General features: G+C 45.4%; 1 protein-coding gene across 3 annotated transcripts in view; it reads right to left on the bottom strand.

Moving 5' to 3' along the window:
* Positions 1-19,408, bottom strand: part of Osbpl10 (oxysterol binding protein like 10) — a 232,928-nt gene that overhangs the window by 114,624 nt on the left and 98,896 nt on the right. For 2 of the 3 annotated variants that reach the window (XM_038324095.1, XM_038324096.1), the window contains exon 4: positions 3,266-3,457. The exons of the other annotated variant lie outside the window; for it this stretch is intronic. In XM_038324095.1, coding sequence (XP_038180023.1) covers positions 3,266-3,457 — 192 coding nt within the window. The remainder of the gene's footprint in view (positions 1-3,265; positions 3,458-19,408) is intronic. 3 annotated transcript variants of the gene reach the window in all.

Raw genomic sequence — 19,408 nt, 5'->3', positions numbered from 1 at the left:
TCTGGCACTACACTCCCATACACAACGCCCCCCCCCCCAAGCAGACACAAACACATATACATAATTAAAATAAAATTCTTATTTCCTAAATTGATTTTTTTTTGAAACAAGATCATCCATGTGCAAAAGCAATGATCCAAAACATGTTTTGCCACCCCAGGTCGCAGAAACCAAACACGAATGACTAAGAGACTATTCCACCTGAAATTTAAATTGTGTTCTATTTATTACCTATTTACTCATATATTTCATCCTTTGAGACAAACTCTCACTATGTTACTCAAGCCAGATTGGAATGCACCATCTTCCTGCTTGGACCTCTCAAGTGTGAGGATTACAGGCATGTGCCACCCAGCCAAGCACTGCCTCTCCTGCCCCACTCCACTTCAAGGTTCCAGTCTCAAAGGACTTGTAAAATACTCTGCAATGGTATCATATGCTGTGGTGGTTTGAATGAGAAATGTCTCCCAGAAGTTTAAATGTCTCATGAATTTAAACATTTGGTGGTGCTGTTTGGGGGGGCTGTGGAAACTTTAGCTCCTGTAGGAGGAAGTATGTCACTGGCAGTGGGCTTTGAGGGCTTATAACCCGCCTCTCCCTCCCTCCCCTTACTCCTCCTCTCTTCTCTCCTACTTCTTCCTCTCCCCCTTTCCTCTCTTCTCTTCCCTCCTCCTATCCACTTTCCCCTCCCCCACTCTCTACTTCCTGTGTGTAGATAAAGATGTGACGGGCTAGCCTCCTGGTCCTGCCACCATACCATGCCTTTCAGTCCATTACGGACTCCAGTCCTATGAACACTAAAACAAAATAAAATATTCCGTAAATTTCTTTGGTGGTGGTAATTTTAATCCCAGTCACAAAAAGTAACAAATGAATACATTGTACAAAATCCTACCTGGGGAGAGAAGGGAAGATTCTCCCTTTTGTCAGTGACTAAAATGGTACAATGTCGAAGCTGCGGTCAACATTCTCCAGCCTGAGGACTGGGGATCCAACTCAGTGGTTAAATGCTTAGGAGCCCATGGAGGCTGTTGGTTCAATCTCTACCTCAAAAAAAAATTCTCTATCATAAAAAACACATTGAGGAGATCTGGAGACGCTCTATTGGCAGAGTGTTCTGCCAGCATGCTTGAAGCCCTGGGTTCCATCCTCAGCACCAGATAAACCAGATGTGGAGGTACAGGACCATAATCTCAGGAAAGAGTATTAAAAGCTCAGCTATATATTAAGCTTGAGGCCAGCCGTGGGCTATATGAGACCGTGTCACAGTGTGTGTGTGTGTATGTGTGTGTGTGTGTGTGTGTGTGTGTGTGTGTGTGAATGCTGAGAAGAAATAAAAACAGATGAAATGGAAATTTCAATTAAAAAAAAGTAGAATTTAAAATGCAAACTGCTAAGTTGCCTGGATCATAGTGCAGCACCATACTATTCTATTTGGAATAAATTTGGAGGTTTCTACTCTTTTCTGGGACAGTATATTGAAAAGACTCTAAGAAAGAATGGACAGATTGGCACAACCATCCCCTATATCAACCAATGTAATAATACAATTACGCTAAAAGCCACTTTTGCCTGCACATCAGGGTATCTGTTTCACGGTGAGCATTCTCTCTGAAAATTAAGATAAAACTCTAAGGGGCCGGAAAGTTCGCTCCATGGTTAAGGGCACCTATTGCTCTGGTGGAGGACCCAAATACAATTCCCATTGCCCATACAGCAGCTCACAATGGCCTGTAATTTAGATCCAAAGGTTGTGATTGCCCTCTTCTGGCCTCCATGGGCACTGCATACATGGTGCACATACATGCATGTAAGCAAAACACCCATCCATGCAAAATATATCTAAAAATATTTTAAATAGAATTCCCTGTACTTTTCTTTTTTGAACAGTATGGGAATATATGCACATAAAGCCTATTTTTTAAGAAGAAAGTCTTTCCTACAAATATACAAATCCAATACAAAAGATTCTTGACCAGAATCAGACTGAGGTGGTCTGAGATCAGAAACACTGCTAGCCTCTGACACTTAAAAAGCAAAACACAGGCCGGGCAGTGGTGGCGCACTCCTTTAATCCCCAGCATTGAGGAAGCAGAGCAGGCCAATCTCTGTGAGTTCAAGGCCAGCCTGGTCTACAAATTCCAGGACAGCCAAAACCAACCAACCAAAACAACAAACAAAAGAAAAACCCGTTACACAGAGAAACCCTGCCTCAAAAAACAAAAACAAACAATAAACAAAAAAATCTTTAAATCCCAAGGCAAGTAGAAAGAAAAAGTCTTTGAGGCCCATCCTTCCACAGGACAAAGCAAAGACTCTACAGCCATAGCAAGAGGACAGCAAGCTGGCCTGGGCCAGAGTGAGCTTCAGGTCAATAATTCCCAGCACCTGACAGGAAGGAGTCAGGCAACCAGAACCTATTCCATCCACTCTAACATAGTTCATTGTCCTGAGGGCTGGAAAAGGTGACAGGAACACCAAGGATGTCATGGCTTCCTAGTGGTATCTCACGAGAAGATATGAAACAAACGGAGTTGAGGGTGTAGTTCAGGTGATGGTGTGCTTGTCTTGCATACAGGAAGCCTTGGGTTTGATCTCCAGCACAACATAAAACTGTAGTGGCCTCACATACCTGTGACCCCAGCACTTCAAGGCAGAGGCAGGAAGGTTAGGTCAGAGTTCAAGGTCATCCTCAGTTAATATGATAAGTTTGAGGCTGGCCCAGACTAAACATAGCCCTGTCTCAGAAACAAAACCCAGCAAGTCTCATGTCCCTTTCATTACACAGCTTCCACGTGAACCCCATGGCTGGCAACACTGGCTTATTGTTTATTCCCCTCTAATTGCAGAGAGTGAGGCTCAGAGCCACTAACATGAGCGGAAATGTAGGAACTTCCAAAGGAGAATGAAGTCAGCATCAGGACCAGCGCTTCTGAGCATCAACCGTTCGCTGTGATGCTTCGAGACTCACATGCACACCTCATCTTAGCTCTGAGCAGATTTTAACAAGGCTGCTCCACCTCAGCCCACTCTCCTATGGGCTTGCCCTCCCTGCTTTGTGAGCTAGGATAGGGGTTCCCTAATGGCTCGCTTAGCCTCCACAACAGGAATAACCATGACTATGTTCGCATGCCAGAAAGAACAGCTGCAGGCATGTGGCTGCAAGACTGCTTCTGCTCTCTACAGGGTCGGACAGAAGAGGAGTCACCAGGGCCACAGCCCCCGACTCCCAGGGGCCGTGGAGCCTGGTAAGATCAAGGCCTACCTCTCTGACTTCGTGAAGTTGGCCGGAATACTGACTCTTGGCTCTTCGGGCAGCTGCAGGCGACTTGTGATGTGTGACTGAGACAACACCGGGGACCCCCGCACTGAGGTGTCTCTGGCTACAGGGAGATGCAGAATTGGGCGTTCCATGGGGGAGCAAAGTGAGGCTTCGGCTTCGGGAGCTTGGAGTAGTCTAGAACAAGTAACAGGTGTCAGAACTCAGCAACCGGCCCGCAGAATGTGACTGTTGCTTTCTTCACGCGGGGGTTCTCGAATTTCCCCCGACCTGTTTAGAAGGATGAAGGCACACGGGGGAGATCTAACTGCACCATGTGGTCCACACCTTTCTTTGATCCCAGCACTCAGAGGCAGGAAGGTCTCTGTGAGTTCCAGGCCAGCCAGGGCCACTTAGTAATAATCTGTCCCAACAAAAATAAATGAACGATACTGCACATGAATTATCCTTTCCATCTCTGTTGTCTCCTGTCCCTCTCTTTGGCCATGAAGAGCCACCTCCCCAGTGCAATGGGCTCTGGGTCTCTGCCTGTACACCCACTCCTTCCTCTCTGTGAGCCCTCCCCCACCAGGATGACACAACCCCTTCAACACTAAACCTAACGTAGTGCCGTCTGGAAAGTGCCTCCCTGGCTCTCCCAGACTCTCTGCTTGCTATACTCGGTGTCTGCCTACTTGGCTCAGGGTTCTTGCACCCTTGTCGATATATCCCAAAGTCTGGCAAACACCGACTGTTGACTTTGTTAAGTGCTTAATAAATGTTGCCTCTGTGAAACTAAGTTCTCCACTTCATGTGTCAGCCGAGTGCTTAATTCCACCCAACAGTAGTGTGGAATTAAACTACTAATTGGTGGTAAAGATCATGTTTCAAGTTCAATGTAGATGAACTTGGAAGCCATCTGGAAAAAAAAATCTGGATTTATCCCTCAGAGACTCCAAATGGGTCAAAGAGGTTTAGAAGGAAGAAGAAAGAAAAAAAAAAGGCAAACAGAGAAGATAATTAGGTGAGGCCTAACACTTCGAAAGAATGAATACCTTGGTATTTAGCTACCTAAAAAGTAAAAACTTCAAGGACAAAAACCAACCACAACCGCTACCTATAAAGTCAAGTGAAAAAAAAATAGAAAAAAAAATAAAACTATATTTTCATTAAATAAGACAAGATACAAAGAAGCAAGTTCACAAAACAGAAAAAAAAAATGACCTTTAAATTGTACCAGACTGTACAAAAAGAAATCCACTGTACTCATGAGAAAATGGTAAACCCAAAACTAAATTAAACAGTGTGTTTCACCCATCGTATTAGCAAACATGCAAATCTTCACACACACAGTCGTCAGCAGGGCCTGAGGGTGTATGAAGAAGGGAGACTAGCCTCCCCAAGGAGCAAATTAGCTCCCAGCATCCTCTCTGAGCTGCCGCAACCCCAGGAACCTGTCCTCCAGGCCGACCTGCATGCAGGGGAATGCCACGTGTCCCCACTACTGACTGCAGCAGTGCATGTCATGGGGAAGGCTGCTAGCAGCCTCTGTGGCTGTCATGTGAGGCAGGTTACATAATGAAATACAACTGAGCTGTAAGAGGATATTGAAAAGGACCTCTAGCCTCTAGCCACCAACCTCAAAAAAAAAAAAAAATCTCTAAGTAGTATTGTAAGAAGCAAGATGTGGTGCCATTGTGTAGCAAGCCAAGATCTGTGTGAAAATCTGGGAATCATTTTCACCATTATTGAAAAGCATTCCTTTTAAAAGCCGGGGCGGGGGGATTAAAGATACACACATACTAGTCAAGGGGAGGCTTATTTGTTGAGAGCCAGACATGATGGGGAGCGCAAAGGAGGCAGGAGACGTCCTACTATTCCGCCTTTTTTATTTCACTTTGATCTGTGGGAAGGTATCGCCTGTTCACAAATTTTTAATTCACTGAGACATTTACATCCTCATTGCCACCTGTGTAGCATTTGGCCTGAGAAAAAGCAGACAGATGACAAGCTAGATTCTGTGGTACAATTGTCAAATAAATACTTAGGAATACCTACTACACCTGCTATGTGCTTAGCAGTGTCCTGACTGGGAAATCTCAAAGAGAGACACGAGGTTGCTTGTGCTATAAGACACATAGACAGGTATGGAGAGATTTATCAGTGGTGAAAAGCCCTTGCTGCTCTTCCAGACGACCCAAGTTCGGCTCCTAGCACCCACTTACAACTGCCTGTAACTCCAGCTCTGGGGGATCCAACCCCTTCTTCTGGCCTCCATGAACATCTGCACACACTTGCAGCATTTATTCGTACAGACGCGTGTACATACACATACACAAAAACAAATCTTAATAAAAAACAGATAGCAAGATTCACAATTACACACTTTAAACATAAGGCAGCTGTGGTGTCAGGCTGGGTGTGCGACTTGGTTGGCAGAGCTCTTGCCTAGTGTGCACAAACTCCTTTGATCCCTAGTACCATGTAACCCAGGTGCTGTGGTGGTGCCCACCTCTAAGGCCAGCACCTAGACAGTACAAGCAGGAAGATCAGGGTCATCCTCGCCGACGTAGAAAGTTCAAGTCCTGCCTGAGTCACATATGACACTGTCTCAGTAAAGGAAATAAGAAAAGAAATAGATGCCAGTTTGAGAATATAGCTGGAAAATGTCAAAGAAGTAAAAACAAGTTGATCTTACCACAAAAAGATGTCCTGAGGCTGGGGAAAGTGGGTAAGAAAGCTTGCTGTGTCAGCATGAGGACCCAAGTTCAGCTCCCTAGTGCGCGCGCGCACACGCACACACACACACACATGCACGCACACACACTCGCGAGAGCTGGGTGCAGCGGTCGGTGCCTCTGGCTCCAGCGCTGCACAGTGAAGAGATGGGAGGGAGGACCGCTAGGACTTGCTGGCCAGTCACCAAAAACAAGCAAGTTCCAGGTTCAGTGGGAGACCCAGCCTGAAGGGATTAAGTCTGAGTGATAAAACAGAAATCCCATGGCCCTCTCTGTCCTCTGCAGGTAGGAATTCACACATGTGCACATGCACACAGGTGCACTTGTACACATGCATTCACACCCAGGTGCACACACCCAGGTGCACACACAGGTGCACTCACACAGGTGCACATGCACAGGTGCACTCTCACACAGGCACACACACACAGGTACACTCACACACAAGTACACACACAGGTGCACTCACACACAAGTGCACATACATACAGGGGAACAAATCACAGCATGACCCCATCTGGTCACCCCCACAGGCTAGACCTCAGACCTGGGAAGCAGACACCTTGTAAATGAACAAGAGAATGGGAAGTGGGTTGGGAGCCAGGGTAGAAATCAGAATTCTGAGCTACTCTGAAATGCTGAAGGAGTTAGGGCAGGCTCTCTGGGTCTGGTACACACCTAACCAGGAAAGATGAGAGCTGGCAGCCTGTGTGTGGCTTTGAAATTGCCTTGTGTGCGGGTAGCTGGGAAAACGGAGTCTAGGAAACATCAGTTCTTTCCACCTTTTCATTGGAGTGTGGAGGAGGAAAGAGGAAAGGTCCCTAACCCTGCGGCAACAGTAACTTTGCCTAAGTATTAAGAGTCTAAAGAAAGCCACTCCCAATTGTTTGGAAGGCTTGGTCTAGCCCAACAAAAGGCAGATTTTCCCCTGGGCTTTAAAGACAGGCAGACAAGTTTTATTTCTCCAGCTCTACCTCGCTCCAGCCATGTGACCTTGGGTGAGTTATTTAAGCATTTTCGTTAAGCATCAATTTCCTGATCTTTAAAAGAGGAATAATGATATTGACCCTTAAAAGCCACCGTGCAGAAGAAGCTGTATTGTGTCCACAAAGCACTTAGCATAGACTCAGCCTAACAGCCCAGGTTCACTTCTTCCCATGATTTAAAACTTGATCAGTGAAGGGAGTATTGATCTTTTAAAATGTTACAAAGTTGCTTAGTGCAAAATCATAGCAGCCACTAACATTCTTATTTTCCATAAGATCAGAGAGGTGGTGAAGGCCAAATACAGTTTAATATATATGGCCAATAGTGAGACAGCAGAAGTATAGAATGCCCATATGCAAATGAAACACTCACACATACACCCCTAATTTTGTTTCTTTGAGATATGGTCTCACGTACCCCAGGCTGGCTTCAAACTTGCTGTGTAGCTAAATATTAGCTTGAATTTCTGATCCTCCACCCCCTCAGTGCTGGAATCACAGGCATGTGCCTCCTCACCCAGATGACCTTGTCCTGGGCTTGGTCAGAGCTTCAGACATTCTAGGGCTAGGCAAGCACTCTACCAACTGAGCTACAGCCCTGCCCCCATGCTGCTGAATTTCGAGTAGAAAGAAGAACCCAGCAAAAAGCAAAGAGTCCATCACTTGGGAGGCTCAAGAATTCAAGGCCAGAAGAGATGGTGGCTCAGTGGTTAAGAGCACTAGCTGCTCTTATAGAGGAACTGGGTTCAGTTTCCAACACCCACATGGTGGCTCCCAATTGTAACTTCAGTTCCGTGGGATCCAATGCCCTCTTCTGGTCTCCATGGGAACCAGGTACACACATGATACACCTATATTCAAGCATAAATATGTGTGTATACATGCATATGTACATACATACACACATACATATATACACATAAAATACTTTTTAAAAATTCAAAGCCAGTTCATAATGCCATAATGAGCCACAGGAGACATTATCTTCTATCCCAGTCTTTTCACTTGAAAAAAAAATGAGAAAGGAAGAGGGCTTACATGGTTCATGACACCTGTGCCTACAGCAGCATCAACATAACTGCATAACAGGCACCCATAAGGCCAAATCCTTCCGCTGTGGAGGGCTAATTCCAAAATCATTACTTAGTTAGCGACTGTCATTTAAATCCACAGGTGGTGAATTTGAAGCAGAAACAAAGAAGCCACCGAAAACAAACACCTTCTACTTTTTTCTACTTTTTGCATTAACTGTGGGATTCTTGTGGTTGCATTCATAACAGGGCTTCCTTCCTCTCGGGGTACATGTAAGGGAATTCTCATGGGATAAATCTCATGGGTAAACAAAGGCGGGGGAAGTGTGTGGCAGGGGAGCTAACAAATTACAGCCACTACAAACGAACAAGCCTTCAGTCTGCAAATGTCATAAACATGGGCCTCTCTGCTACTAATTTAAAATCAAATATTAACAGCCTGGGGAACAACATAGCAGGGTTTTGTTCCAAATATTTACTTCAACTAGGGCGACTAGAAATGCCAAGCAAGCCATCTGCAAGATTCTGAGTCAAGAATGATGGCTCCCCAGAAAAATCACCCTCAGCATCCTGCCACCAGAGGTTTGGCAGGCTCCTTGCTTCCCTTCCTCAGAAAAAAAAAAAAAAAGTGCCTGCCTGATGCAAGGTGAGGACATCAAAGATGACAGGGCCAGGTGAGAGGAAGTGCTGAGGGGTGGTTACGAGCTGCCTAGACCTCTGACACATAGTCACACACACACAGCTGGGTCTCGCCTACATCCTCACTGACTCAAGCACTTGCTCTCTCTCTCCCTCACATACACACTAGCAAAACTGGCATGGAGGGACGGTCTGATGGGAAGGGGAAAGCAATCAGTACCACGTTAATATAAAAAGTATCTAAGCCTCAGGAATAGAAGCGCCCTGTGGTGTCAATATTGACTGTCAACTTGGCAGGAGCTAGAACCCACTAGAAGACAAACATCTCAGCATGTCTGCAAGGGAGTTCCTAGATTAAGGTAGGAAGAATCACCCCAAGGGTGGGCAGTGCCATCCCACAGACTAGAGACTGAACGAGAGGAGAAAGTGGGCTGAGGCCAGCATCCATCTCTCTGCGTCCTGACTGTGGGTGATGGCTGCTTCCCATCACCATGGACCACACAGACCCTCAGACTATGAGCCAGAAAAACGCTTTCCTTCCTTAGGCTGCCTCTGTCACAGCAGTGAGAGACGTAACCAATTATCCCATTTGGGAAAGCCGAGATCCACAGCACTGGGTAATATCCAGATGCTGCTCAGAGATACTGTCTAGAAAGTCAGCTCACACCATGAAAGGAGGGAAGCAGGGAGGAGCGCACATTCCCAGGTGATGGCCAGCTCAGACGAACCCAGGATTGGTCCCTTGCAAGCTGAGCATCCTAGGAAAGGAGCCTGGGTGTTATTTCTAATGGCCCTGCCTCCTCATTGGACAGCTAGAGAAGGAAAGGAGAAAATGTGTACTGTGTGATGCCAATCGACACGTGAAGACTCCATCCTTAGTGATATAGCCAGGCTTCCAGGTACCACTAACTATGGACAGTCATATTCTGTGGGTCAGATACACGGAGGGGCAGTGAGATGACTAGGGAACGTGATAACAGAGTATCGTAATAGTCGGGAGGATTCCGGAAGGGAGGCTTCTCTCAGGAGGAATGTAAATTAGTGTAATCACTGTGGAGTCAGTGCTGAGGCTCCTTGAAAATCACTGATGACAACTTATGCTGGAGAGGTTGTGGGGTGAAGGAACACTCCTGCATTGCTGGTGGGAATGCAAACTGGTACAGCCACTTTGAATTTCAGTATGGCAATTTCTCAGAAAATTGGGAAACAACCTACTTCAAGACCCAGCAATATCACTTTTGGGTATATACCCAAAGGATGCTCAAACGTACCACAAGGACATGTGCTCAACTATGTTCATAGCAGCATTGTTTGTCATAGCCAGAACCTGGAAACAATCTAAATGTCCTTTGACTGAAGAATAGGTAAGGAAAATGTACATTTACACAAAGGAGTACTACACAAAAGACAAAACAGGACATCTTGAATTTTGTGGGCAAAGAGATGGATCTAGAAAACATATTGAGGGAGGTAACCCAGACCCAGAAAGATAAATAACATATGTGACTTTTAGACATAAAGCAAAAAAATTAAATTATTTTTTTAAAAGCCAGCCTATAATTCACAATCCCAGAGAACCTAGACAACAAAGAGGACCCTAAGAGAGACATACATGAATCTAATGAACATGGGAAGTAGAAAAAGACAAGATCTCCTTCCTGAGTAAATTGGAACCATGGGGACCATGGAAGAAGATAGAAGGGGAGGGGAGATGAAGGGAGGGGAGCAGAGAAAAATACATAGCTCAATTAAAAACATTTTTTAAAGAAAAGGAATAAAATTGTCACTTGCAAGAAAATGAATTGCTGTGTCAAGTGCAATGCAGCTGAGTTGGACAAACATCAGTGGGCTTTATTTCATATAGGAAGCCTGTTGAGAGGGAGTGGGGAAAGCAGGGACTTGAAGAGGGGATTATTGCAGAAGAGAAGGGAACCAGCAGATGGTAGAAAGGGGGAGAGGAGGTAATGGAGGGGTTAATATAGTCAATGTATATTATGGACATGCATAGAAATGCCATAATGAAATCATTGTTTGGTACGATATATACTTCTAAAAGCATTTTTAAAGTTATAGAGCTAATGAGCCCACAATGTGGCCAGACAGGTGATGAATTTATAAAAGCTAAGAGCAGCCTTCTGTGCCTGGAACGGCCAAGCAGAAAACACAGTGTGGTGTCATCTGCAGTCGCAGAATGAACTAGGGTATATGGGCATTCACCCAAGACCTCTAGGAAGAAAAACATCATTTCCATTCAGGAAAGTCAGTCAAGAACTGAGAGCACAGAATTGCATGTGCCAGGTGATCGACAGGACAGCCTCATGTAAGGTTGGCAGTCCGTCCTCCCCACACCATCTACCACCCCCCCCACACACACATCATTCCATGATTAGTCTAATGAAAATTCTACTGGGACTTCATTTAGGAATTCAGTGAGCTTACTTTATGAACAAAAGAACTAACATACACACACACACACACACACAGAGAGAGAGAGAGAGAGAGAGAGAGAGAGAGAGAGAGAGATACAATTTTCAATGAAAATGCTCCTGTAAGTAAATTTTTACTCATGATCCTGTGGGCAGCCCCTCACCAAGTCCTATAAACTCGCAGGTTCACAAGGACGGGTTCAGGGAAAGCATTGCTTGGGTCTGTTTCCAGTGCTCCACCTGGAATGGATGCACGTTTGTTCCCATTTCCCCAGGGAAAGTATCACAAGACCAATTATACATAAACATGAAATGTCCCAGACTAGAGTCTAGTACAACCTTAGCTAACTCATTTTATTCTGGGATCAAACACAGATTCAATGAGCATCTCTATGTGCCAGGGTGCACTGTGGATAACAGAAACACAACAAACGAAATGGCCCAGCCTCATAGGAACGGCTTCCCAAAGAAAAAGGTAAACAGATCAAACAAAGATTATGTTTCATTATTACAATATAAAGCAATATTATAACTGATAGCCACAGTTAGCCATCCAGTGTCACACTGGTGGCCAGGGAAGATCTCAGGAGAAGATAATATTTGGTTCAAAGACTGAGAATACGGGGGCTGAAAATATGGCTCAGTGGTTCAGGGCTTCCTCTGCAAGCATGAGACACTGACTTCAGACCCCCAGACACCCATATAAGTGTCAGCTGGGTGTGGTGGCCTGCCCAAGAGGAGGGGACAGGGATCCTCGGCACAGACTGGCTAATAGGACTAGTCATAAGGGTGAGTGTCTTACTTAGTGTTTCTATTGCTCTGAAGAGACACCATGGCCATGGCAGCAGCAACTCTTGTAAAGGAAAACATTTAATAGGGTGGCTTACAGTTTCAAAGATTTGTGCTTTATCCTCATGGCGGAACATGGCGGCAAGCAGGCAGACATGGTGCTAGAGAAGGAATTGGGAGTGGAGAAGGAACTACATCCCAATCCCACAGGCAACAGGAAGTAAACTGAGACAATGGGTGTATCTTGAGCATAGGAAACCTCAACACTCACCCCCACAGTGACACACTCCAACAAGGCCACACCTCCTAATAGTGTCACTCCCAATGAGCTTATGGGGGACAAATTACATTAAAACTATCACAGTGAGCTATGGGTTTGATTGAGATATGCTAGCTGCCCTTAAAAAAAAAAATCCAATGATCTTAGAGGATGATTCCGGATATTGGCTTGGAGCCTTCACATGTACATGCAAACACCTACATGCACAGACACATGTGTTCACACAACTTTGAAAGAAAAAAAAAAGACTGGGATCCACCAAGAACTGCACGGTGCCATCCAAGGACAAACCCCTGGGAAGAAATTCAGCCAAGGCAAAGGTCCTGGGATCAGCCCTCCCCCCGCCCCTGTGTGTCTGAAGAGGAGGGGTGTGTAACAAAAGAGAGAAGCAAGGCAGGGAAGAGGGCCTGAGGTCAGAGAGACACGAAATGGGAGATACCAGTTTTGCAAGAGTGGAACCGGAGGGCTGGCATGCCTTCACTCGACGATGATACCAAGTTTGTGCACATCCCCAGCCCATGTACCCCTAGGTCTTGAGTTGAAAACTACAGACCCATTGACAGCTGGGCCCAAATAGCTGGTATCACTGAGAGCTGACGCAGACAGCTGGGATGACGAGCCAATTAGAACAGCGGCTTCCAGGAAGCTTTTCCTCAGCACAGATTCAGGTATTAAACTGTTATTTGTGTACAATTTATGAATGTCTACGAAGCGTGCATCATCTCGACTGGGTCATTTTCATGGCAAAATTACATTAGTGGTGTTCTTGGGGTGGACGTTCCTTGATTTACCCCGGCCTCTATCTCTCCTCCTGTCTCCCATCATCGACCCAGAAGGTATTTTACACCAGAAATAAATCATGGAACAAAAGGCGAATGCACACCCAGGAATCCTATAAGCACTCTCTCTGCCACTCGAGACAAAGAGACCTCTATTTCATGGCTAAGCCTCAGTCTCCCACCACAGGGTCAGAGCAGCCATGGGGAGGAAAAGCCCAGCGCAATTCTAAGGCAGATGGCTTCAGAGAGCAGATCTGATTTTCTTCGAATCAATAACTCATTTGTGACAGAAGGCACGCTTGTCTACTTAGAGATCATTATCTCCTTCCCAAATGCTCAGGCACACATTTTGAAGCTCAGAGGGACACCCTAACTTGTGTGTCAAAATATTTCACGCTAAGAAAGAAAAAAACTGTCACTGGGGCTGGAGCTGGAGGCAGAATCCTATAGAATCCAGGCAGATGTCACTGGTACTGACACTAAACCAGAGCTGGGGCCGTGAAAAAGGGGACAAGTGAGGAATCTGCTGGGGAGCCGGGGAGCTGGGGAGCTGGGGAGCTGGGGAGCTGGGGAGCTGGGGAGATGGCTCATTTGGTAAAGCCCTTGTCTCGCGGGCCTGAAGACCCAAGTTTGAGCTCCAGATCCCACGTCAAGTGCCAGGCAGGGCAGCGAGTGCTAGAGACCTGAGCAGTGGGAGATGGGAGGCAGAAACAGGATCTCTGGGGCTCACCAGCCAGTCAGCCTACTTGCTGAAGCTCCAGGCTGATGAGAGATCCTTTCTCAAACAAAAATTAAAAGGCACCTAAGAAATGACATCCAGGGTTTGTTCTCTGACCCCCACAGGCATGCACATGAGCTACAAAGACTCGTTGACATATTTGGTTTGCAGTTCTGACTGGCAAAGGAAAGACTGGAGCTTCCTGCTCGGACTTCTCCATCTCATCACAGAGCTTGAGACGCGCCTCATAGGAGGACTGGCGCTCTCTGTCCCGGTCAGGAGATGGGCAGATCTGGCCCATCAAGAGGTACCACCAAGGTGCAGGGTTTTCAGGACTTGCGATGGACACTGTCTGCGAGTCTCTGTGCATAGTGTGAGTATAGAAGGAGCTACCCACAACTTCCTTAGCCTTGCTGCTTGCAGTCCCTCTCACCCACAAAATTTCACATGACCACGGCAGATAAACATGTGAAATACCTACCCCAATCAAACATTTACTGATAACAAATCACAGAGATTTGTTTTAAAACAGTTCTGGGTTATACAAATATTTTTACCATTTATCAAAGAATGAGGCAAATTTGCATACTAGCAGGTTAGGGACACTTAACTAATAAACATTAAAGAATAATTAATAATTATTTATTATTATTTATTAATTGTTAATAATTTATTTTTAATTAATAATGAATAACAAAGAATTCAACCTGAGCCAAATATTTGACACTGCAGGACAGAGTGTGGTCTGATGTTTTGGTTTTATAAGTGTTAATTCTGATAATGTCACTTCAATTTTAAAAAAAAATAGAAGCGTGTTGTTCAGTGGTTAAGAGCACTGGCTGCTCTTCCAGAGAACCTGGTTCAATTCTCAGTACCCACAAGGGAATGCCCTAGTAAGCCCAGTTCCAAGGCATCCAACACCCTCTCCTGGCTTCCATGGGCACTCCCACACACGTGCACTAATGGACACACACATATGCATAAACAAAAACAAGATAAACCTATAGTGATGTTTTATTTATGTTTTAATAACTAACGCTTCCCTAAATATCAGAAAGGCAAAGCTAAGCCACTAGAGGTCAGGCAAGGGTGGCACACACCTTTAATCCCAGGATTTGGGAGACAGAGGCAGATGAAACTCTGTGAGTTCAAGGTCACCCTGGGCTACACAAGATCAATGAAGAAATAAATCCAGGTGGTAGTGGCCTACACCTTAACCCCAGTACTAGGGAGTCACAAGCCTTTAATCCCAGCAGTAGAGGAAATATAAAATGAGAGAGAGAGAGGCTTAGGCTATTTAGTCTGTGGTCGCCCAGCCTTGGTAGAAGTAAGACTTCTAGTGGCTTGGCTGCTTTACTTTTCTGGTTTTCAGGCTGAACTCCAATATCTGCCTCTAGGTTTTTATTTTTGATGCTACATAAACCTTTTTTTTTTTTCCCAAAAAGTGGTATTGGCTCACAAATGTTAAGACAGCTCTGGGCTAAAGGCTAGCTGTCCCTTAGCCAAAGTACTTGAAACCAGACACAGTTTAGATTTTAGACTTTCAAGAGTTGGAATATCTGCATATTTACAAGGATAGGTTCCAAGTCGAACAGTAAATGTATTACTCTCTCCTATACATACCTCGAGTCTAGATGGAATATAATTTTCTACAATATTTTCAGTACACTGGCATTTGTGTGCGTATATGTATACACATGTACGTCCTTAAGACTTCAAATGTAAGAATCACATACATGTGTGTGCATGCACGTGGCGGTCAGAGGTCAGCCTCAAGGACCATTCCTCAGGGGCTGTCCATCTTTATGTTTTATTTTGGGGGTTTTGTTTGTTGTTTGTTGTTGTTTGTGAGGCCCAGGGACCCACCCGTCTCAGCATCCTCAGCATGCGGATGACCAAGTGCAAGCTGCCACACTCAGTCTCTGCAGGCTGAGGTCACACTTTACACACTGATCCATTCCCAGTTCTACATTCTGACCGCAGCATGAGGTCGGGTGAGGAACATTTCCAGCTGCCCAGTTATGTTGCTGCTCAGAAAGGTTTAGATTTAAGAGAAATTTGGACTTGAGATTAGAGATAGATACTTTCATTTATTCTGCTAAAGACAGCCTGGCCCAAAAGTGACGTATGCAGGGGAGCTGCTGGGCCCCTCCTGCCCTGCCAGGTGTCCCTTAGGCACTATGTCACTGTCGCCACAGCTGCTGGAGCACTGGGAAGAGAAAATTGAATGCTTATCACCCCCTGCATCGTGAAACAGACGATATTTTTCTTCATTTCTTCTTGTCCACAAAAATGAGACTGCTGAAGACTCCAAATTACTCATGTTTTAAAGAGAATCTCGTCTTGTCTTTAAATCTGATTGGATTTGTATTTTCACAGACTTGGTAGCTGAGAGTCTATTGGATGAAGTGGTCTTAAAAGTGATAAGAACTGGGTGTGAGGGGTAAAGAATGCAGGAAACTGAGGCGAAGGATCAGCTGATGAAGTGCATGAGATCGATACCCAGAATCCACATTTTAAATTAATAATAATAATAATAATAATAATAATAATAATAATAGTTAATAGCTGAGCGGGTACATGCTGTGTGTACATGTAGTCACAAACTCGGCAGAGGCAGTTGTTAGCGATCAGCATCTGAATTAGCTCTCCTAGCCTGCATATTTCACAACACAGACAGCAAAGGCAATAAATCACTTACTCAAAAGAATTTGAAGCAGAGAAATAAATAGGAGGACACAAATCAACACAACGCCACTCACAATATCCAAAAGGTAGAGACAACTCACATGTCTCAAGTATCAATATTAACAAAGAGACAGACAAAGCGAGATACATCCATACAATGGAATATTATCCAGCCATCAAAAGGAATGAAGCACAGATAAAAGCTACAGAGCTGTTAAAATTAATAATGCTAAACAAGCCAGGCATAAAAGGCACATGTCACGGAAACCCATTTCTAAGAAGTAGACATAATTAGTAAATCCAGAAAGATAGAAATTACATGTGTGGTTCCAGGGGTTCAGTGCAGGGACAAAATGGGAAGCAACCACATTCATGGGCACCGGGTTATTTGAAGGTACTGAAATTTGCTTCAGAACTAGACAGCAATCACAGTCACATGACAATGTACTAATTGTCACCGAAATGTCCGGTCTAGTTTTGTTAGATGAATCCCATCTCAATAGTAAGAAACTGTGAGCACATGATGTGTGCTCGTTTGCCACAGTCTGCATGAGAAGGTTGGGGGACAACCTGAAGGTTGGTTCTCACCTCCTGCGATGTGGTCCCAGGGATCAAACTCGGGTCTTCAAGCTTGGCAGCAGGTGCTTTTACCTGCTGAGCTGTTGTCTTGCAAGCACTGTTTTTCTCAGTACAGGATCTCAGGCAGTCTAGGCTCAGACTTGGTATAGAGATGAAGGTGACCTTGAATACTGACCCTCCTGCCTCCACCTCCCAAGTGCTCCTAATACAGGTGAACTGACCACACCAGGCTCCAGGGTGTGATTCCCCAGCCCTCAAGAGTTTCTAAGAAAAAAATAAAAGTGCTGAACTGGATGAGCGTCTATGGAGACTCCTAAAGCGGCCTTTCTACCTAGTCCCATGCATGTCCCACTTGCCCTTAACCTCTGAGTCATCTCTCCAACTCCTCCTTTCCTTCCTGTTATAGCTCATTTGTCTGTTTTGAGATCTATCTCAGAGTCTTGCTATGTAGCCGACTCAGACTTGTAGCAATCCCCCTGACTCAGTTCTCTCCCACATGCTGGGATCATAGACCTGCAACACCAGACCTGGTTGGGTTTTGTTTTGTTTGTTTGTTTTGGTTTTTTGAGACAAGGTTTCTCTGTAGCTTTGAAACCTGCCCTAGAACTAGCTCTTGTAGACCAGGCTGGCCTTGAACTCAGAGATCCACCTGCCTCTGCCTCTGCCTCCCAAGTGCTGAGATTAAAGGCATGTGCCACCACAGCCCAGCTTACTTATTTATTTGGGGGGTTGATTTTACTTTGATTTTCAATTCCTTATTTTTCTTTATGTGGCTGTGTCTGTGCCTATGTGAGTTTATGTGTACCATGTTTGTGCAGCATCTGTGGAGGTCAGAGGACATCAGATCCCTGTGACTACAGTTACAGGTGGTTCTGAGCTTTCCAGTGTCAGTGCTGAGAACCGAACCTGGGACCTCTGTCAAACCAGTGTGTGTTCTTAACCACAAAGCCATTTGTTTTTCATTTTTCCCCTGTGGTTTAGTGTGTGTGTGTGTGTGTGTGTGCGTGTGTGTGTGTGTGTGTGTGTGTGTCCATCAGTATATGGGCCTGTGTGTGTGTGTGTGTGTCCATCAGTATATGGGCCTGCGTGTGTGTGTCCATCAGTATATGGGCCTGTGTATGTGCAGGGACATGCACCTCCACATGCAGAGGCCCAAGCAGGGAGGGTACCAGTTCCCTTGGAGCTGGAGTTACAGTGGGAGAGCTGGTTTGCTATATGGATGCTGGGATCCAAAATTCAGTCATCGTGAGTGCAGCAAGCACTCTCAACAGCTGAGCCATTCTCCAGCCCTGTGTTTGTGTGACGAAAACATCAGCCATGAAGGCAAGTTTACAGCACAGGCGATGGGATCAGAGAGAATCCTTCAGCCCACCTTTCTGTGGATTAGGTAAACTGATCCTAAGAAACAAACCTGTCACTTATAAAATGCACAGGGCCTGGATCAGAAAGTTCTCTACTGCTTCACACCACATGGCAGCCTTACTGCTTTACCACACAAAACCTTTTTCAGGTTCAGTTTCAATCCTGCACCTCACTTTGCAGACCAGGCTGGCCTCAAACAGATGGTGATTCCCCTGCCTCAGACTCCTATCTACTGAGAGAAAAAGCATGAGCCATCACTCTCAAGCTGACAGACCCACATTCACACGCATGCACACACACATGTACAGAGAGAGAGAGAGCAAGCGAGCGAGAGAGAGAGATGAAAAAAATGTCCAAGACCCATTCTGAGGAAAATATTAAAAATAAATCACAAATACAAAAATATAATTCAGAGCAGGGGGCCAGCAGAGTTTCCAGCACTATAGAAAGCAATTTGAAATTCTACCTCATGCAGATTAAAATGAGCAAGAGACAGAATATGTCTCCTGTCACACAGGAGCACAGAGGTCGGCAGCAGGGCGCCCACGGGGTGCGCTCCCAGCGCCTTCAGCAGGTGATGCTAGCAATTATACCATGTGTCATCATCTATAATTACAATATTACTTCAGGGAGCCCATCTTTGACTGATCTCTCCAAAAGTATCAGTTGTCTCGCTGTGCAATGCCTCTGACACACGGGAGGGAAAATTCTCCACCCTCTTTACAGGGTAAGAGACTAAGACATCTGAAGAAGAGAAACGTCTTCAACCTGCCTTGAGCTGGGACCATGGGAGCAAACCAGCACTCCCAATCTGACAGCTCTACATGCTGTGTGAGCATGAGCACCAATTCAAAGCCAGTCGGGCTATAGACTGAGACCTGGGGTATAGCGAAGGGATGAGGACTGGGGAAGAAGGGGGGACAAGACTCTGTCACACAAGACAAACCACCAGCAGGAATGAAATCAAGCCTGAAAAAGGCCACCTTGTGGTCCAAAGTGGTAAGACTACGGAGACCCACAGGAAAGAATCTTTTACTCTGGATCCCTGTGCCTCACAGACAGGTTCAAGGCCAATGGAAGACTGGGGGGAGGGGGAGCCCACCACCACCACAACAAAAAACAACAAAACCCACC

This window comes from Arvicola amphibius, chromosome 3, assembly GCF_903992535.2.
Source record: "Arvicola amphibius chromosome 3, mArvAmp1.2, whole genome shotgun sequence".
NCBI classification, from domain to species: Eukaryota; Metazoa; Chordata; class Mammalia; order Rodentia; family Cricetidae; genus Arvicola; species Arvicola amphibius.
This window is presented reverse-complemented; position numbering and strand designations above follow the sequence as displayed.